Source organism: Ischnura elegans, chromosome 5, assembly GCF_921293095.1.
Source record: "Ischnura elegans chromosome 5, ioIscEleg1.1, whole genome shotgun sequence".
NCBI lineage: Eukaryota > Metazoa > Arthropoda > Insecta > Odonata > Coenagrionidae > Ischnura > Ischnura elegans.
The window spans coordinates 109,425,350-109,447,974 of NC_060250.1; the positions used below are offsets into that span (position 1 = coordinate 109,425,350).

Sequence of the window (22,625 nt, forward strand, 5' to 3'; positions counted from 1 at the left end):
TTTCCGGTGAGAAAGGAATTTTTCACGTCAATTCATGCTTTGATTTCTCGTGAGAAAATGAAATTTTGTTGGGTAGGGTGGTACGACGTGACGCCCTCTAGTAGAGAGTTTAATTTGTCTCTAGTATCTTATCGGGCACGGATATAAAAATAGCCTTGTTTAATTGAATGCATGAAAGTACAGTACATACCAGTCATGAAAGTCTAGTACCGAGTGCCCATGATCCAACTTTGATACCGAATGTGCACGAATTCAAAAGTGAGTTATCTATACATATGTGTAGTACAAACTACCGTTAAAATTTTTATTCTAAGTATCGTAAGACTGTGTATTGTTGTATTATTAGTTATTCGTTTAACTTTTTCCTCAGGGTGCTAAAAAAAATATGGAAACATGTTAAAATTAGTTTATTCTAAAAATACGGGTTAGTAGGGTTCTTATTTAGAAAAATATCTAAGCTAATATAAGTGAAAGGTGTCCCATTTATTGTATTACTACTTTGTATTCGGCGGGCGCAGCCGCGGCTTGTTTGTCGCATGATAACGGCTAGAATGACCAATGCAAGTGAATACGTGTTTAATCGGATAGTGGAATTCAAGAGGGGAAAACATTAAGCTCTAATTACGAACTAAAAAGCATAAAAATTAATGGTTGAATTGCTGCGGGATTGGGAAAATACCAATTGGGGGAGATAATTTGGACAATTCAAGTCCTGAAAAGTGAAAAAACATAATATAGCCTCAAGTTTCTCATCTGAAACACAACCAACAAACTTATTCTAATCCAGTATTCAGGCCCATGAACCATTCAACCGATCTTACGTAGAACGTAGAGGTTGTTAATAGGTGAGGTTGAAACTGGGAATTCTGAAGTAAACCTTTTCAAAGTGAAATTTACTTATTCAGGCTGGAAAGGGGCGAGGGAATTCTTTATCTCCATCTGTATTCACTGTTAAATACATAACCAAGTCTTTGAGAGAGGGGCAATTTTTCACCCTCTTCCCCCTCTCCTAAGATCCATCATTGTTGGTGTTCTTCGCTAATTGTAAGTTTAGATTGCTGCTAAATTAATCCATTTTTTGTTTTCACCCGTATTGAAGTATATTTTTAAATGAGCGTCGTTAGTACAGGAGGCAAGCTGTACTTTTGAGGCTCTGGAAAAAACAAGCATCTGTATCTATCTGAAGAATTTATGCATAGAAGGGAGGGTGGATGGAAACTTTGCGTACCTTTCCTCCAAACCAATTTTGCCGCCTGTGGTAACGTAGTTCTTGTGCATTATATGAGCTGGGACCTGGAATCTCAAGTAATAATCAACGACTCTTCTTGATGTTATAAATGAACCCATCGTATGAAACCTTGTTCACTATCCCCGAAATTTATCCTATGGTCGGAATAGACCATTACGTTTAGCACTAATCTGCAGGATTTAAATCCGATTGATAGTTGAACATATTTATGGAATCGTACCTGTGATCCTGGTTATTTGAGGTCGACTTTCAACTACCCTAGGTACTCTGATAGACATAAGAAATGTTAGCCCCTAATTTTCCTCATAGTCTTTAACATTAGTCATTTGACATTAGTCATTAACAGCTGGTTTGTTTTCCTTTCCACTTGACCTTAGAGGAATATCCCAATATCTGTCTCCCAGTTTGAGGTCCCGTTTCGTGCGGAACCGATATGTGCATGATAACTTGATAAGCCGATTCATCGTATTGCCATACGGTGAAAAATCGCCTTGGTAGAAAAACATTCCCCGTGGAGACATGATGTGGCAACCTTGAACGTCGTTAATGAAAACCATTCCATAACGTGTGAGTGGAAGGGAGAGAAAGGAGTGCTTAGAAATGTAGTCGCGTGCCTCCGATCGCCTGAGGAGAGCCAGATGAGGTTATGCAACTCACTATGCCGCGATTGGTCGGGGATGTTCGCGGTCGGCGAATCAATGCTTGAGAAGGGAGTATAGCTAATAGAAAAGCTTTATTGACATAGGCCCCATGGTCCTTTGGAACGTAAAATGTATAGCAAATTGGAATATTCGTTACGATAAAATGTTACATAAATTATGCACTACAACAATATATAGAAAAAAAACAAAATAACGCAATGGTTCAGCAAATTAAATTTGTTACAAGAACGAACTCAATCCCTGACAATGAATATAACTCAGTATTTTCTAAATTTCATGGAAAAATGACAGAAGAATAAACTAGATCGACCTTTCATAATGGGTATTAACACATACAGTTACTGGGGAAGGTATTTTTTATATATTTACTTTAAGGGAGGTAGATGGGAATCCGTCACGTAACTGTCATGTCCATAAACAGGTACGCCCCTCAAAGTACTTCACCACTGTGGCATTTGGTACCAACATCAGACTTCACCACTGTCGTCACTCTTTAAATGTTCATGCTCGGTTAGTGTTACGTTTGTCATTATATTGGTCTTATTTGAATGGGCATATTTTTTATTCGTACGGAAAGTATTCTGCATTAAATTACAATTACGGAAGTAATAAATCTAACTTGAGGGAATAAATGGAAAACCGTTGAATTCATTATTTCTATTTAAAAAGTTCTTGTAATTTTATTTTACCGTAATTATAATTTGACAATTATTTCACCTGTTCATCGTGGCCATTCTTATGGAAAACCTTGAAAGACAGGGAAGTTGATTGTGTCTGGAAAGTCGTGGAATTTCAGGAAAATTACAAAGTAAATCTGGAAAATAATTTTTTCTATAAAATTCGAAGGATCTGATCCTCATCATTAATGAATTGGCATTTCTTCGATATTTGAGCATCCTATTTTCAACGTGTCATTCAGGAGTTGCTACGGAAGAAGTGCTAAAATACATTGGATTTAAATTAATCTGATATTTGGTGAATTTGTCTCCGCACTTTATTTATCTGTCATTAACCTAATATTTGGTTAGGTGAATGTTATCAAATTTCCCGGAAAATAAGCAATACTGCCCGGAAAGGCGGAAAAAATTCAGGGAATTTCATGTTGATATTTGAGGTACCTCCTTGCAGACCTTGTACAGTTAGCTGACGAGATGCCAGCGGGTATTTTGTCTGAACCAGACTTCTCATGAAAAGATTATTTTTGGAACCAATATTTTGCACTATCAAAGCGGCTACTGTTTGGACGTCGAAGATCCGTGGCCCGTCTCCACCATTTTTCCTTTGTGTCTGCGATTGCTAATCTCACATCTTTTCCGTCGCCTTATGTAGTGGGTGCATTCGGTATCCTTTTTTATCCGTCTCTTTTGCATGACCCCTTGCGAATTCTACGTCTCTCTCTCCCTGCAACCCTCGCTAATCCGCTTTGCGGATTATCAGTCCTTAACCGTGACTGATGCATCCATTACGCTCGGGTGGATCTGGGTAACGTCTCATAAACTCATTTCCCATCCGGTCGCGGGAAAAGCAGTTTCCCTCCAGGGGACTATAGGCGCCTCAAGGCTGCAGCGTGGCTTCGATCGATAAGGTTCTCTATCTAGTGTATTGGCCATAACTTTCGGTTCCAAACTCCTCTTGTTAACATTATACTAATAGAGCTATCGGCCACAGAACAAGTTTATGCAGTTACGGAACAGATCAAGTGCGGAAAAGTACTAACATAAATATCTTAAAGAGCATTGCATTGAAACATATGAATTACACTTCAAGTAAGGCCTTTATAAAACATCAAATTTAGAGAAGGGATCCCCTAAAGAAACGTTACCCTGAGCCCCCAAATGCCCTTTGGTTGACATGCCCATCAAATGGGACTTATCTTTGGAAATAGCATTTATTATCCTTTAAAAGTTATTCATCTTGGAATGATTTCGTTCGCCCACTCGATTTCATTCATTACTACTCAATTAAGAAAACGTAATTTTGCGTTGACATGATAATAGTTGTAGTGGCAAGTCGACGGGTTCATGGGAAATGTGGATATTTAAGACGGAAGTTAACGTAGATTTGGTGAAAATCCATTATTGGTGTTTCGCAACGCAATCAGTTGAGTTATCGCCGGACATCAATGAGTGGTTATCATTGTGTTTTGTGGAAAGATGAGTTTTATGTGACAGTATAACTCGATTGAACCCAACGGCATGAAGGATAATGGTCTGGGCTTCTCCTTCTGTATTTTCATCAACAGCAGTTTTTTGGCATTGGGTGAGAAAGGTTGAATCTATAATAGATATGAGTAACTTACCAACAATAAGTAAACGGGCCTATATTCAATTAATATCTATAATTTGTTATAATTTGAATATGCCATTAACGATTTTGAATTTGAATTAACTACAGTTTTTTTACATAAATTGTTCTAAAGATGTTTTCAAAATTTATTGTAAGAGAACTATGAATTGTGCTATTAATTTAAATTTTAAAGCACTGTTTTTAACATACTAAAAATATAATTGACTCATTTTTCTTCATTTCTGTGGCGAGGACATTATATAGTTAATGTGTTATCTTATTAATGAAATTAAATAAATACCTAAAAGTGCTTTCGGTCAAATGTTGAGGAGGGGATTTATATTGCCGTACGCGTTTCCGCCTGGCGTTTTGGGCCTTCTCGCTTTGATATTATAATATATTTATGTGGAGAGAAAAAGGGTTGAGTCAATTTATTGTTAAATTTTTGAAGATGTATCTGTTACGAGGAAAAATAGTCTAAAATGTAATCATGGCCCGTGACTTAGTTACTCCCTTATTCTGGTATTTAACTCTATCCCAACGGGCATATATCAGAGTTGGAATCTCGATTTGAACTGAATTGCACCTGTCTCTACGTATCTGCGGCGTCTCGGTTTTCCCGCGAGCTCTCTCCTCCCCCCCCCCCCCCACCTCCTATTCCAGTCGCTCCTCCTCCGATTGCATAACCTAATGATGAGTAGCGAGAACTGCAAAGTTTAGCTGAAAAAATCCCTTTGTTCCCTCCCGCTTAATTCTTGTATTTACTGAAATACTATGCCACAGTGTATTTAGTAATCATTCTCATTACATAAACAAGTAAACTCGTGGATAAACTCAAGCCTTAAAAATGTCCACGCATAAGCTGTTGGCTCGTGGAATTTTTATTCCTTCCCATGGGTTGTGAAAGGGATTTTTGGAACGACCAGATTATGACAATTGACAGACGAGTTGCGATTCCTTTTAGCACCAATGGGCTAGATAGATACCTTATTTATGCGAGACATTTTTATTTTGACGCTGTAATTAAGTTTCAAGCACATGAATTTGCCTATGCTTTAATGAAAAAATAAGAAACTTTGAATTCAAATATGTATATATATATTTAGATCAACTTACGAAATATTTTTTTACCTAATCTTATAATCTGTCTCTCTTTTTCATTCTTTTCGGATCCTTAATCTTAGTACTACGCAAAATAATTCTTTCTTCATTTCTCATGATTATGTTCAGTTTGAATCATGGGTAGCCCACTGTGCTTTAATTCTAACTTGACGCGTTCTTGTGTCCATTTAGTATGTTTTCTCCGCGAGAAGTGCAAGTCGTTTCTTTACCAAGGAATACGGTACCTACTAATTTTATTAAAAAGCACTGAAGGAACAAGTGACTTTGTACGCAGTCACGCGCACGGGTGCAAAGTTAAATACACCAAAGGATGAAGTTCGCCATGAAAAAATATTTGACTTAGCCGGGATTCGAACCCGGATCTCCCGATTGCCGGTCAGGCTTGGTGGTGTAACTGGTAGCACGCCTGACCGGCAATCGGGAGATCCGGGTTCGAATCCCGGCTAAGTCAAATATTTTTTCATGGCGAACTTCATCCTTTGGTGTATTTAATTTTATTAAAAGTACTTATTCGTAACCACCGCTTGCTGGCAGCCACCGTATAGTCTGCGAGAGTAATTCCCTTCAGACACTAAGAGTCATCAGAACTCTATGTGAATAGCGTAACTGTGGTAAGGATATTTCGTGCCCGCCTTTGATGAATTATTGGTAGTGATCCCCGGTTTTTCTTGTGAAGAGCTTGTACCGTTCCCAAGAATTTCCGGAAGGTCCGTTATCGGTTAGTTATTTGATTTCTTTGGCTAAAGAACATTGAAGTCAATAGAAATGTACACGTCTCGTTCATTTATTGAAATTGAAATTAATTTTTTTAATATGGGCCTTGGATTTTGAAGTGGAAAACTAACTCAACCCAGTTTCGCCATTCGCTCTTTGACCGTTTTGATTATGTATAATTTTTTTTCGTCGCTACCACTTTCTTGGTTTACTCCGTGCTTACCTCTCTTCACTTTCTCCACGTATGTTATGATTTAAGGTATATTTTTTCGCTTGGGTATTTGTTTCCTTAAGCGTTTAGGAACGACGGTGGGTGGTGACGTTTGTGATTAACACTACTAAGCGCGCATGTCATCAAGGTCATTCCTCTTGAGTAAACACTACGCAGTTAATTCAAGTACACTAACACGTATAGTAATCTACTAATCTGTTTATCCGTTTCTTTTTCTCTGCAATATATTCAAAGTTATTTTACTTTTCATCTAATATTTCTATATGTCTTCTTTTCGAAAAAAGGATTTTCCATAAAACATAGCACTCAATAATTTATTTCATTTGTTCATTTAATGTTGCGCTTGCTGAATTTTTTAAATAATATTTTGCAAATATGAAGCCCCACCTTATGGCAAACAATGCTCGCTATTGATGGCCCATAGAATAAAAAGGTATTTTTAAGAACTGATGACCGACATATGCTAAATCTCGTAAATGACGCCTTCAAGTGATAAAATTATTTTTTTTTCGAATGGTGGCTATTGCGTATTTTTCTCTTCATTTTTTGTGCATTGACGGTCTATTCTCGTAGCTTAAATTTCTCGACCAAGTAGCTTGATCATTTGCAAGTGTTTTAGTTTAGTGTTTATTCATCAAAGGCGTATTCTCTTAGGTTTTTCCCTTTTCTCTGCGGTAATGCTGTTGTCCATAGGCACACGTGTGAAATAGGACCTCCGAAATCATCCAATATCAGATGTGGTGAATAAGGTCGATCCAATTTTTTTCTTCTCTCATTGTGTGCCTATAGCGTCGAAAGATCGCTGACACAGTCCTCCTGGTGAGGAAGTGAGAACTGCATCGTCATGTTAGCCCTTGCTTGTCGGTGTACCGGCATTGAGTTACTTGTAAAAATTTTAAACATCGTACGACCATTGTGCAAATCACGCCTGTAGTACAGTCCTCGTCGATTTCAAACAACCTCTCGCCTCACGCGTGTTGTTTACTTTCCTGTTCCAAGTGTAGCCTTCCTCTCGGGCAAATGTTTACGTCGCAGTGCAGATAATACAGCTCCCCCCCACGTCTTGCATATGCATACCGGAGCAAGCTAGACGGCCGTGGAAGTCCGCCTTCAGTTCCGTTAAGGAGGAGCTCGCCACAGGCGAGTCGAAAGTTCACTGCTTCCTCCTCTGTGGAGAGAACTCTGTCCTCGGTGTTCTTATCCGAATCGGGGAGGGAATAATAAAAAAGAAATTTAATCTGATGCTTGGAAAGTGGTCTTCGCTCTCCTCCGTGGAATTTGTTCTATCAACTGTGCTATTGCGTTCTTTGATATCACGTTCTCTTTTTTTTTTGAACTTCAAACCCCATGATGCTGCTGCCTTTCCGTGTGTCTCAATTCCGGAGGTGTGTCCCCATTAAGAGCCATCGTTGACATTGGCTATCGTAGCAATGAAGTGACACGGTTCGCCGTGAGACTATCTTTGCTTGCTTCGTGCCTTCTTTACGAATGGATTGGAATAGTCACAATAAAGCGTGGGAAGCTTAAAGCTGTGGAATTTGTCTGCTTTGCGACATATCGTAATATTTCCTCTAATTGCTTATCTCAATTTGAAGTCAATTACAATACTTGTATAGGCTACTTTTATGCCTTACATTTACTCCGAAATTAATTAGTAATTAATTGAGTAATCGGTGTGTACGCTTGAATTTATTTCAAAGCTATTAAGTAATTCGTCTCGCTCTAAAATAATGTCTGCCCTTCCAATAAAGCTTTGGAAGATTATAGAGTTCTAGCTGTGCTGCTGATTTGCGACCTACCGTCGTATTTCGTCTAATTGCTTGCTGTTGTTTCAATTTTGCATCATTTCGTCAATTACAATACTTGTGTAGGCTTATCTTATACCTTATTTTGACTCCAAAATTAAAATTAAGTAATTGGTGTGTACGCTTTTAATTAATTCAAAGCTGTTAAGTAATTCTTCTCGATCTGAAATAATGTCTACCCTTTCAATGACCCCTGTCTTCGATTAGGAATATTTATGATCTTTCTTTCATTCACAATGCCTTAAATGGGTGGTACCGATCCTCATAAATACTTCCATTCTTTTCAATTCACATCCCCACCCGCGCTATCTGTAATAACCACCTTCAACACCAACCTAAAGTCCGTCTTTCTCTCTCCCAGAGATCCCTTTTTTACCGATTTCCTATCTTTTACAACACCTTTTGTCTGCCTATCCTTTCCTGGATCTCTCAACGCCATTCGAAGTGTTCAAGAGGCAGTTTCGGAAAGCCTTCTCCTGAATCTTAATTTTTTATTATTTCTATAGTTTTAAATGTTAATATTTATTAAAGCTGCAGAATGTAAGTTTTTATACTCAATTTAAAGGCCAAATCGGCTGTTTTTGAATAATTAAGTAAATAATATAGTTGAAAAAACAATCCAATTAGCTGTTAATATGTTGTTTGACTTCCAACATTCGGGGAATAAATTGTTTGTTTCTTTATGCTCTTGCAACTTCGAGTTTTCTTTTATGCTGGCGATATTTTCCTGTCCAGGTGGGCGTTAATGAATGATTTTCATCTCTTTCAGTCTTATACAGACTTTTTGGTATCATTTTATTTTTTTCCAATATTCCTGTGGTCCTCCTGAGCGATTTGCGTTGAGTATTGTAAAATTATTTAATTGAATTTTCGCGAAATAAGGATGGAACATAGGCTCTGGTCATTTGTATATGTCAAATGGCGTAGCCAGCAAGGTAGCTGGATCTACCCCACTTACCCACCAATATTTTGGGAGATATTGGTAAATGTACCTCCTCCATTTATCCCCCTCGAACTTTCAATTTAAAGGCCTTTAGAATAGATCCCTTCGAGTATTTAGCCATTACTTGTGAGTCTAGCCTTCATCAGGAATAATAGTTTCCTTGCCAAGCTCTAAGCTCATTATGCTCTTAGCATTTATTTTACGGAGTGATCTGCGGATGGATGGATCTGTGGATGGTAAATAAATATAGGAAATTACCGGTAAGTGGTCCTCTCAAAATTAACGAGGCTTAAATTGTTATTTTTCGAAAACAATGCGTAACATTATCATAGAAGAATAAATCTAGGAATTATAAACAAAATTATGCTTATCAATACTTACACTATTGCTTTGCAAAATTTTCCCCGTAAGGTGTACATTTGAACTTAGTTGATGTCTCCATGTTTCTGGGTTTCACCGCGTGGATTTTCTTTGCGACGACAGTTTCTCCGGTATAACCTGAAGACGCCGGTTGGAATACGGGAGAAACTGTCGTCACAAAGAAAATCCACGCGGTGAAACCCAGAAACATGGAGACATCATCTAGACAACGCCGCGGAAAACTACGCATCAATTTGAACTTAGTCATCAGTTTTAATTCTATGATTAGTAAAAATTTTATCTGTAAGTTATATTTATTAATACCGATGCGCTAATGCAGTGAAGCATGTTAATGGTGTGAAACATTATGTACTTTTGTGTGTTTCTTCGTAATCGTGACCAAATCCAGTTTCCAGTTTCATTCATTCCATTCGTCTAGTGATTATTTTGCTTCCGTAATACATTCAATTCAGTTAAAATATCTTGATTGGAATTGCCATCTTGCGTAGATTTAATACGAGACCCAATTTTTCGGTTGAAAACTGGAGTGTGCTACTTTATTAAATGTGCCCAACGTGGTATTGCCTCTACTCAGACCGTCTTTGTGTGTGAAAGTATCTCCGAGCATGTATTATTTTCATTATTCTCCTTCGTTTGGTAGGTATATGATTATTTTTTTATTATGAGGCGATATTAGTTTTTGTTCGTTTCAAATAAGTCGTAAAATTATGCATGTTGAGTTAATAACAACTTTTCATTAATATTTTCAATTATTTATGTATTCGCTGGCCTCGTTTAAAAATTCAGTGAATATTGTAGGCCATGTCCAACTTTTTTTTATAGACATTAAATGCCAACCCTATGTCTCATTCGATAGCAATGACTATAAAAATGATTCTAATCTTATCTGTCTCATTCTTATCATTGTTCATTTGATATCTTTGAGGCCCTATCGCTGAAAGCCCAATCCACAGATACACACATTATTTGCACAGTAAGATCGGTTATCTTTTCCTAGAAATCATTGTTATTGTATTAAGGTAAAAACGTGTTTCTTACAAAATGTTAAGCTAGAATCTTTGTTATGGTTTATATTTACCTTACGCATCAAAGTAAGCTATTTTTCTAAAAATATAGAGGCGCGTGGAAATCTACATGTAACCTCGGAAATTAAAGGTCTTAATGGAATGTCATAATTGTGGCCGTATTCCCGTTTTTGTTTCTATTTGCTTTCTTATTTCAATATAATCTCGATTTTTCCAGGTGTTCCTCTTCGCCTTCTTAGAGTTCCTTTTATGGCCAACTTTTATTTTTAACTGCTCCATTGCTTCGCGTACCTTTTTAAGGAATTTTGTCGAATGCCTCTGGTCCACTCTCATCTTGGTTCCTATTTCTCATGCAACTCTAATGTTCATTCATTGATGAGTTTGCCGATAACCTGTTGTAATTTTTGAGTTTACCGGGAACCTGTTGTAATTTTTGTACCTGCCGATCCGAAAATCATATGCTGACATGAAGGTGAATTTTAGTGATGAGATTTTCCATTTAGGCGTGAATAAGTAATATCTTTACGTTGGGCATAGCGCGGACATTGATGCGCTCACTGTTTTTCGTCGTACAGAATTTGTTTCAAGGTTATTACAGAACGGTGTTGTGGTTCTCATCAGTAAGCCAATGCTCCGGAATGTATTAAAGAAGAGCATAAGTATTAGACATGGAAGCATATCTTGGTTTATGCTGGACATTATTTGTGTTTACCTTCTTATTTCTGTGGATTAAAGCTTTAAAAAACGACGTCGGCAAAGTATTTCGCTTCATAAAAAGCAGTCATGTGATCAAGTAGATCAAGGAATGAAAAATTATTTTACAAGATCGTGGAGGCTCTCCCTCCTTTCCTGTGTAAAAAACTATTGGTGCTAAGGCAAACTTTTCACCAAAATTAAATCGAAAGTTGTGGGACAAAATGTAGGAAAGGGCCTATCAGAAAAGAGCCAGATTTGTACTTTGTACATCAGAAGGGAATCTCTTTGGTTCAGAAACAGTAACTAAACAGCTAGATTTCCCATTCGCGAGGCAGAGATCGATCTCTGCTGAAATTTTGCTAAAAATATTTGGATGTGAATGAAAACTTCGGCGCCTTAAACCAAAGGACACCTCTGAAATAGGGACCAATACTTCCGCTAGGGAGCGGTTTCACTATTGTCAAGTAAAATGCAGAAAGTTAGTTCGTCTCAAAACAGCGACAAATTGTGGAAAATGGAGGCGCAATAAATGGAGTGTGAACTTATAATTTTTCCCAACCTTCGTAGGTCGTGTGCCTCCCTCCTCTCCTATAGCCTTCCCCTCTCTCCCCACCCTTCCCCGCCACCTTATTACGCGTCTTCGAAGACGCGATGCTGTCGCCGATCGTGACGCAAATCCATATCATCCACGCAGTTCTCCTTCTCATTTGCTTTTTTTACGATCTTCAGACGAGTAATAGTTTCTTAAGGCCTCTGGGGGTGTGTCGGGTTGATGGTGGTATGATGATAACGCTGGCATGGGACTATGCTTATCGCATATGTAACATGACCTGCCCGCGGAAAATTTTGGACTTTCTTATCACACAAGGCTTGGGTTCGATTCTACCCCGGTATCTGTCCTTTGAGCTATGTAACGTAGCATTTTGTTAATAATTGCGTTTAAGTAACGTACCAGAATATTTAATGTTAATTTACTATGTGGCGGTTCATTCTTCAATTCGTGGGCTCCTGAAGTAGCTGAAGAATTATGTCATCCTTGTTTCTTCTTTTTTCTTCGTTCAATCATTGCAGTAGACTTCAAATTATTAATTTACTATTATACGTAGTTTCAAATCTATAGAAGCTAATTACTTAATATTTCATAAGTGCCTCTGTGACGTTATTATTACACTCCTGCAACACATTTGGAGTACCAACAGATGTACAGCATCGCCTTATAGCGATTATATTCATGTGGTGAATGGAGCAGTGCTAGAGGCCTTTCTTTTAGAATTCAAAGAACAATAAGGCTCTTAAACCTCAAATAATAATCATTATTCGATATTCTGAATTTTGTTCAATTGAGCTGGGAATTTTGTGGCTTTCTCAGACCTGATGCATTTTCAGGGGTAAAATCTATCCGTACTTTCTTAGCAATACACAGTGTGTTGTATTAATCGTCGTTTTGTCTTAGCTATGTGGTCTGGAGACTGTAAATGTTCATTATTGTGGAATTTGGCTGATTATGTCTCTATATTAATAAATTTGGAGTACAAAATAGTCACTGCATCACAATTAATACATATTCTCCATTTTTATGGTTATTTCACGCTTATTTAGCCGTATTATGCTCATATGGACGGTAGCTATTCTTATATCTAATTGATGTCTGCCGAAAATTACGTTTTTACTTGTTTTGAATATCTCCTATGCCGGGTATATATTCTTTGCTCGCATTCACACAATTGAAATTTTATTCGATCGATATTTTCACTGTCTATAGTACTTGAATAGAAATGTATTGAATAGTCAATAATGTATATGCATTGTCATTTATCCTGATTGAAATTTTTATGAAGCCTAACGGTCACCTTACTGGAAAAGAATTACAATTTTTCGCTCGTGATTGTTCCTCATCATATTTGTTTGCTAAATCTTACCTCGATGTGATGAATACAGTGCCTTATTAACTTCTTTACCATTCGTTGTGTTTAGAATCGGCGAGCTATTACATTTCCTTCTTCTATTGCTTCTTTTTGCGTTCACTTAACGACGTACTCACTTCACTTGTTCAGCTGGTCTTATTGCCGCGCAGGGGCAAGTAGTCGCGGGGGAAGAGGAAACCAGTGAATCATGAAGTGCCTGTTTGCTTTAGCATGACGATAGAACCGTATAACGAACTGGAAATTTCCTCGATCTAGCCGTTTTTAAGGGTTAGGCAAAAATATACATGGTCTGTATTTCCCAAGGCGCAAAGTAATGAAAGGGGTGTAATATATTTAAATTTACTCATTATCATTCAATTATCATCGAATGAAAAAATAGCGCTTGGGCGTTATTAAATGAATGGAAATAAATTTGTATGCTGTGGAGGATTTTTTAAAAATTTTCAATACGTACCTACATCATAATAATTCTAATCCTGCGCCTGAATTGCCAATGCATGCACAAGCTACTCCATTTTCGACCGATCATGGTAACTGTTCATGGAATAAACGTGTCATTTTTAAATATGTCACCAGATGGTGGTTCTGAACCTTGTGTCAATACAGGAAATTGAAAATTTATAATTGTGGTGTTGATACAAGCAGATTAAAATGTCATTGTGTGATACGCTGATACGAAACTGTTTAATTCGTTTTCTCGTCGGACTTTGACGTGATACCGTTCCTTAAGGCTTTTGTGGGTTTCATACACGGTGGAATTTTCTTAATATCGAAAAGGTTATGGGGAATCCGAATGCTACGAAAGTACCGATATGGTTCCCAGCTCTTTGAAATTTATATTGCGGAAGATATTACTGTGCGCTATCAAACTCTTGCGAAAATATTTTGTGGAACAAAACTGTAATTATGCATTATACTTGCCATCCCTTTCGAATGATATCTATTTTGTCTCATAGATCATTGCTACGGAGTTCATAGTCTTAAACTACTATTAAGTCATTGGCATACTAGGAAATTGTTGTTGCTAATTTTTATCTAATCGCTCCTTACGTTGTCTCTTTTTTCTTATATGTATCGGCGTGAGATATAAACTGTAGCAACCTTTCAAGTTATTAATGTGGCCTTAACATCAGCATTCAATTTTTATTATTCTCCTGTCCATCCCATCACCTTATTCAAGTCGCTTATTATTTCTGTGAATTCAATGAATGTTGCACTACGAGTTATCATTCGACTCTTTGTCAACCCATTCCCCGTAGATACTCATGCCATTGTTATTTTCTAGAATCACAAAGCCTTTCACGCATCATCCGCGTGAAGTCATGTGTTTCGTTGCTATTCTCTCTTTCTCTTGCCTACGTCTCCAAGGGCGTGACGTAATGCACCATCAACGTGGATGCTAGCTTACGTATAAAATGCCTATAGATGCACACATAATTTCTTTTTTATGCTAAAAAAGTTTTTTGGAAGAAATAATCGATTTTTTCCGTTAATAGCAACAGCGAAGTGTTAGCTATTGCATATCCTATCTCACGCACCATAGAAGGTAATATATGGTTCATTTTACTTAAATTCTCCTATCGTCCGACTCAAGTTTCGGCGTATGATGAAGGAGACACGCTATTCAAAGTTTAGAGCGATAGGAAGAAAATATGATGCTAAAACTGGGAACGTTACCTCTTTTCTTTAATAAGATTTTACCGTGCTCAGGAGTAAATATTTTCACGCCTTCAAATTTCTTACCTTGAACGCAATCCTTTCGTTGATAGTGAAAAGAAAAATATTTCTTCGACATCTTCCGAAGAGTTGTACCTCTGTAAATAAATCTCTTGCTAGAAGTTTCGGTTGAATGTTTTCTAAAGAATGTACAGAATTCTGCTCAATCGTGGTCGGTGCAGTAGAATTTAATTTTATTATTGATAATTCAATGGGGCCTAAAAGTTTCCTAACCATTGTTCACGATTTTGGAATTTAATTTTTCATAACCGTGGAACTAGAAAAATGTGTTAAGAAATATACGCAGAACGTTCTAAGGAATTCCGTAGAACTTCTACCGAACTTGTCAGGAATTATGTAGAATTTCCTCAAAATATTGTTTTAGCACTTTAAAGAATTGTGTACAAATGTCTGAGAGGAATTCTGCGGAAAAAGTTTTAAGGAATTTTTAGGAATGTTTCTTTCAGGGTCGTGACATAAATCGTTTTCGCAATCTTGTGTTTATCATTACTAATTTTCTTTCTGCGTGGTTGCAATTATTGCTTGGTAGGTTTGTTTTGCTTGGTAATGACAATGAGCTCGTCTCGAACGGATTTAACACGTATCGTCGATAATTACGGCGTCCTCTTTAACCCTCTCTCTCACTAAATCGTGATCTTCCTCTCGTTAGAACCCGATGCAACAGGTTTCTTTTCCTTATTCGCGGTTTAACTTCTCCCTCTGAGGATGATCGTTTGTCGACGTCATCGTGAGTTGGTTGTCGTATTTTTCCCAGTGAATTCGTCGTGTTATTAGTGTTGATTAGTTGAAGGTCGGGGAGCATGGTAGCGTAATGGATAGAGCGCTCGGCTGCTGATCCCGTAAAGGTCCCTGGTTCACATTCTGGGCGAGTCTTACGGACTCCCCTAAAATTAAAATAAAATCCGCGAAGTGCGAGGTGGCCCAGGGAAACCCTTCCCTAAGTGTGTGATATTCACACGCCTGTGACTAAGTCTGGGGTGATCTCTATCCTAACCTATTCAAACTATCTTTGGAGTTGATTCACTGATTATGGGAGTGGGCAGTCGTCTTCGACAATCCACCATCACGTTATATTTAATATTATGTTAGGTAAACGTCAGGCCAACCTGATCATGCGGCGAGACCGGAAAATTTTTCTAACTATAATCATGGATTGTTATTTTGTCCGCATAAATGCTATTGATATAGAACTTAGCGAACAATAATATTTCAGAACATTACCACTGAATCAAAGGTGCTATAATAAAATTGTGGGTGCCTTTAGAAATGAAATTATTACTTATTTTATGGTGGTTTCATTTGCGAATTACTTTCGTTTCGTATATAATTTTTCGGTTCCGCCTAGTTTTCTCTTTTGTGAGAGAATGGGCTAATGGAAAGAATGTATTAAGGTTCACTTTAATTGTTTCACTCTTGTGATTTTTTTGTGAAATTGTTGAATCAGCATGTAAATTGTGTAGGTTGGTTAGATTTTATTTTCGCGTTTTGAATGGATATTTCTCCGGCTTGTTAATAGTGTTTATTTCTTTGTACCTTCATACGTGTGTCAATTAGGTCATTCCTGCTTCATGGGGAGTGTTTGACCCATCGTCTGCGTTATTGCCTGTTATTCAATCTTTTGCTTTTCCCTTCGTAAAACTTATTTGGTTTCTATCCCTTGAGTGTTTACTGGCTAATAAATCAATTGGAAAAATTTCGCTGGATATTAGACGCCTACTATTCAATGCTATCCCCACCTCTCGTAGTGACTGAGTGTTAAAGTTGTTTTCTACCTTACTAAACATTTAATTTAACACTTATTATTTGCCATTCTCTGTCCTCTATTTTTGGTTGATCAACAGCGAAATTTTGCGTTGGTCGTGGACTACTGGTCCACGGACTTCTTCTGATTACTGGAAACTGTTTCCTCTCCTTACCTTTGTGGATTTCTCACGCCAATGGTTCAATCTAGGATGAGCTTTATCCTCGTCCCTACAAATCAACGTTCTGGATGAAGCGTAGAGAAATTATCTTAATGTCAGTAAGTTCATTTCTGATGGTTTTCTCTCTGTTGGGTTGTAGGTATCCAAAATATATTTACTACCTTCAACCGTTGTATTACGATACTCATTTCGGCGCCACTTGCTCATGGTGGCTTGATGTCGTACTAGGCCCATTTTATTATAATCCGTTCTGGGCCAAATGTTTTTGTTCATTTGAACGGAACATTTCTATGACATGATATGATAAAAGCTGCGTCCTCAGTCCATCACAACCCTTTAGAGATAAGACGACCAAAATTTCCATTGAGCCACTCTCCAATCGGACCCGCCAAAATATAGATGTTTGGTGAATGCGTCGCAATTTCCTTATCGGTAAAAGTTACATGTGCGGGTATTTGATGATGTATTGGAAATTCACGGAATGAATCACAGTGCCTACTCCTACCATCTCGCCAGTGTCTAATGGGAATGGAGTCTATTGCGTTCGGCTGTGCTTTGAACAAACATTTTACATCTCGAGGTACATTTTTGTGAGACATTCGGAAATTAACATAAAAAAACACTTGCCCATTTCCAGAATTCTTTATTGCTACCGACTCAGGTTTCGGCACGTAATGCCATTTTCAAGGTTTAAGCTACTACTATTATTAACTCCGATAATGCCATGACCAATGGTATGGTCGAAACCTTGGTTATGCTAAATGGTATAGCCAAAACCTTGAAAATGGCATTGTGTGCGAAACCTGGGTCGGTATAAATAAATAAATGTTGAAATACACCATTGCTTTCATTATCTTAAATATCAAAGATATCCGTCGCTTTAAGCCAGAAGCTGTAACTTACTTTCTGAATGATTTAACGCCCCTGAAGCACATACAGAGTTTAAGCATGTTATAGTTGAACGCGTTGGAGAAAAATGTATACACGTCGCGTCGTGATCCTAATTTTCAGCTGCAGAAATTTTGTTCTTTCTTACAGTTCAAAAATTTAGCCAATTGTATTTTTTTATTCGTTCGATCTCTTCTACGTGTAATGCATCTGTGTATTGCGCATCCCACGGGGTTCTTTGGAAATTCCTGCTGCTCCATTTCTTTATTTAACCATGTCCTTGATTTTTATAACTTTTCTTCTCCGATTTCTGTGACGATAACGTTAGGCATGTGAGTTTATCAGTGTAAATCGTTTAAGATAGTTTTCCACTCAAGTAGCGATCTTAAACTTCTAAATGCGTCTTTTCATTGTTTCACGAGTTGGACGTTATCCTCAATTGAGATTTGTTTAATCAGATTTTATATTAGTCCCAATTTGCGCCCTCAGGCTGTATCAGTGCTGATAGCGATTTTTATCTGTCATGACAAAAGGTTTAACGGAGTAATTAACCTATGATCGGTGCACGTCATGACGGGAGTGTTAATGGGTGTGAAATAATGTATCGCGGCTATATACCTTTCCCTATTATGTGGTTGTATGTTCTCGATCTGCAAAATATGTTAATTTTACATCTAAAAGTTTGAAAAATATTTTTCGATGTGTATTAGTTTCCTTAATTTTTTTGGAGACTTTCTTATAGTACATTTTACAGCACTATTTTCTCCAAGAATCTGTTAGTGTTTAGAAAAATTCGTTATCCTTATAATAGAAATATGTACTGTGGTGCAAAAAGTACTCAATTAAACTAAATTGTTATTTTTGGCCATTTGTAAATGGGTGTTTGTCACCTTCATGCAATTGGAGGAATGATGTAGAACGTTTGAAGTAGTGGGTAGTACGTGATTGGTCTCAATTCATAGTACTTCTAGTTTCCATTCAATTAATCCAACAATGATGCTGCATCTGATATATTGTGCGCTCTACTGACCACATCAGTTTTACCATATTTGCTTATCTCGTACCTTAGTAAATAAATTTTAATGTGGAAGTAGGGCTTCCTTTAAACCAACATGTCTTGTCTCCGTAAAAGTTGGAAATCTTCCCTGTCATTTTATATGCCGGATGAGCGTAATTTTTTTATTATATTTTGGCATCATTCCTTTTATTGTTGACCAATTGCACGTTGGCATTTTCACTCGAAGATATTATTTGAAAATTTATTCACCAACTATGGACAGATTTTTACCTTACCTTATCTGATACGCAGAAATGGGAGGCGGGTGACGCGTGCCAAGAAATTCGGACCATTTACATTCCTAGCAGACGTAATCCGTGGAAGTGTGATTTTCCGGAACATATTTTGCCTCCATCTCGGCACGCGGTCAGGTGTTTACATATCCGTTTACACGTTGATCAACAGGAGAGCGGTAACTCCCACCTCGTGGCAGTGGCGGTTTGCCCATAAGGACTCTCGGACGCCGCCCCTCCCAAATATTTGAAAAAGTAAAAAAAATAAATATCCATTAATTTATAATTATACATCTGATTAATCAAAGCGTTTTTTCAGTCCCATACATCGAAAGTGTTGGAAAAACACGAAAAGAAATAGCGCGAGAAGTTCGTATTTGTAGCCGTGGGGCGCTGGCTAGAACGTCCCAATCCATCCCCATGCAGTTATACGGAGAGTGGTAGTGGTGGGGGCCGCTGGTGCTATGACGCGCCTAACATTGTGTCTTATGGAACTCTTGGGACGTCGTCCGAAAATGCGCAGAGCGACGAGTGAGTTGACATCGCTGCGCAGGCCGGCGGGCGTATAATCTGGCGTCTACTTGGTGCTGCCACAGAAAAGGGACCTACGGAATCAGAATGGTCACTGTACTGGGTGTAGTTATACTATTTTAATTTTTAATTACTGGTAGGTATTGCTACAGTAAATAAATTATCCCATTATGCTTGCGTTTTTTGGTGTTTGAATTCCGGAACACATAAAATCCAACCAGTTATAGGCCGTATTGACGAAGGAAAACTATTCTCGAGTATTTGACACAGTTCTGTTATGATTACGAATTTCAAGAACCTTGGGGAAACTAATATTATAATATTTAGCCCTTAACTATGTATTCATATCTTCCCGATGATTAGAAATGCGGTACCTACTTTTCAGATAAATTTATCAAAAGACATGCAGTATTAGGAAAAATCAGTTAACATTCCCCACTGATTTATAATTTAAGAAATAGTTGCGTGCGTGATAGGGTGAAGGATTAAATATGATTTAAATCGTTAAGCGCGACTTTAAATAGAGTCATTCAATTAATGTCATGAAGTGCCGCGTACAATGCACCTTTTGTGTGTAGGTTCATCATTTTTCTAGCCGTCCTTGTTGTATTAGTTCATGTTCACCTACTTCCTCAGCGGCAGAGCGGTAGCTGTCTGACGGAAAATGCCCACTTGGGTCTGATTTAAGTGGCCTCGAAGAGTTCATATCAGTGCGGAAATCCTTACAGCTCCCATCTGTGGCTCAGTCGAGTCGTCTTTTTTTACGATCTAGAACTTATTTTCTATTATATCATGGCAATGATTTCGAAGACACGGTTATTCCAAATGCGACCCGTTGGTGTCTCGTGTGTTTACCACATATGAATCTTAGACTCAAGGAGATGGTCCGTGACGTCCTTTGTTTGCTTGAATGCCTTTGCTGACCTTAAATTCGTCCCTCAGCTGAATCAGCATTAGTGGACCACGACTTCTATCTCCCTTGAGTCGTCCTTATAGTAACGGCAACACTCTCGGAAAGAACGGAGTGAAATGAGTTCAGACATCATTTTCGAGGAGTTAATTGTTCGTAATTGCCGATTAAGAAGTTTCTTAGTGCTGTGTGTACATTCAAGAAGACAATTTTGAATTAATCAACAGTGCTCGTTTTTTTAAGGGAAATATAGGGAAAAATTGTCCCAATTCTGTGTCCAGGAACCTTGTTCTTTTTAGTCGTATTTTTCGTCGGCCTTTTTGTGTCGTCCCTTGTTTATTTATAGACTAGTGCCCTTGCCATGTGTTCAATCAGAAAGAAATTGTTGTCCAGCGCTGATTTCAACGAACGTGTAATTGATCATTTGGCTGGACAAAATGAAAGAAGGATGGACTTTTGCAATATAACTAAAGGCCTGTGAGTATTTCATATTTTGTTAAAAATGTGTGAGAAATGTTTAATTGTTGATTTTAAATCATACTGTATTCAAGAAGCAACGCGAACACCGCCATCAAAGTTTACATCTGCAATAGCAAAGCGCGCGCATTCTAGTAGTGTTTGTTGCCTAGTGGAAGTCAGTGACACTTTCCTCCCTCCTCAGGTGTTACAAGTGTCATTGCTACCTAAGTCATTGCAAATGTTGTATAGATTTGACAAATAACGCATTATGATTGCAAAACGAACAACAGAAGTGTTTTGCGGGCATATCCGCACGAAGAATGTAGACGCTAAAACCTAAAGTTACGTATTTTCGTTTGTATTTGCAAAATATCGCAGCAAATATATTTTTATTCTTCAAGATCATTGATCAATATCATCGAGAGTCCGGACTAAGCCGATCCGTATGACCGAGAGTCTACTGCATTTAGTATTTATTAATCAAGCTTTATTAGGAAAACTAGGTATTTTTGTTGAAAAAAACGGAACGTATGGCATCACAGAATTCAATTCCTAGATTGCCGTAAAAACTTAATAAAATACACGAAATATTAAAAAATTATGACCCCCCGGTGGAGTGCGCCCCCCCTAGCATTTGACTCACGAGCCGCCACTGCCTCGTGGATTCATTTTCTGCCTGTTCCCTCTTAGCGAAAGTTCAATGGAGCCCACTCGCCACGGTTACTCTTTCCCGCTCCCTCCCTTGTGAGAGTTCTCGGAACGGTGACGTCGACCACGGCGGTGATAAATGCCCTTCCGCCGGGCCGGTCGTCGTCACCGCTGGTGGCGCCCTCGGCGGCCGGCGAGGGAAAGTGACGTTGAAGAAAAGTGGGGGCGCGGGGGGGATCTCGTCAACATCCGCTTTTCGAATCAGTCGGCGGCGGACCTCTGCCATCGTAAGTGGTGGCATATCGCGTCCTCGACTCCCGGGCGTGAAGTTGCCCGCGTAATAACTCAAGTGGATACATACTTCTTTGTGAAGGAAGTGAAAGTTCCTTAACCTCAGGGATTCCCTCCGAAACGGCGGTAACGCGTGGATTGAAAAAAAGTTTCCAGGATGGCGGTCAACATGGAGCAGGATTTCCAGGACTTCGCCGGAAATGCAGCCGTTACCGTTGCACATACGGGTTGCGAACTCTGCCAGCTGTGCTGGGAGATTTACAGGCGGTTCAGGGCTCAATTTGCCAAGGTAATGATTCCGAAATAAAAAATGCACCGTGCATGCTTTACGTCCACGTGAAAGGTGGTATGCATGCCGCTGGCGAAGCAGTGAATCACCCAGCTTCTAGGCTCTCCTAGTGTCGGTGCCGGCATTTTGAATTCCCCTAGACCCATACCACCCATGCGCATCACTGCCATTGCAGTGTTGCAAAGATTCCTAGATGTTTCGCCCCTACTCTATTGTCGGAAGTCCGTCGATGGTGGGCTTCGGACCCAGATCTTGCCAAGCCTATTTTAAGGCCTTGAGAGTACGTTACGCAAAGGCCGAATGGTCTCATTAATCTTTCTGTGATCCTTGTAGAATAATGTCATATGATCGTGGATCGGTCTAGAGGATTTTCAATGCCGGTTCAACGTGCACGTCGTGATAAGCCCCAGAGTGATGTTGCGAAGATAAAGATATCGGAGAGAGGGATGAGAAGGGAACTGGGAGACTCCTATATTCAATAAGATTCGAGAAATTTTCACTTTAATTCTGTGATTCTACCGGGATATTGATTACCTTTGTCAAAACTATGTGAAGGAGCTCTTATTACTGTGGGCACTTTTGTTTGCACAAGAGTATTGAACAGAAATCAAATCGCCCAA

The 22,625-nt window shown here is 38.5% G+C and overlaps 1 protein-coding gene and 1 non-coding gene across 4 annotated transcripts in view; both read left to right on the plus strand.

Moving 5' to 3' along the window:
- Positions 1–22,625, plus strand: part of LOC124159407 (calcium-binding mitochondrial carrier protein SCaMC-2-B) — a 119,123-nt gene that overhangs the window by 62,508 nt on the left and 33,990 nt on the right. The window contains exon 1 of one of the 3 annotated variants that reach the window (XM_046535201.1): positions 21,678–22,005. The exons of the other annotated variants lie outside the window; for them this stretch is intronic. Within the exon in view, the coding sequence (XP_046391157.1) occupies positions 21,874–22,005 (132 nt within the window). The 5' untranslated portion in view covers positions 21,678–21,873. Of the gene's footprint in view, positions 1–21,677; positions 22,006–22,625 lie in introns of those variants that run through there. 3 annotated transcript variants of the gene reach the window in all.
- Positions 5,699–5,770, plus strand: Trnaa-ggc. The gene has a single exon. It is a non-coding gene; the product is annotated as a tRNA-Ala (tRNA).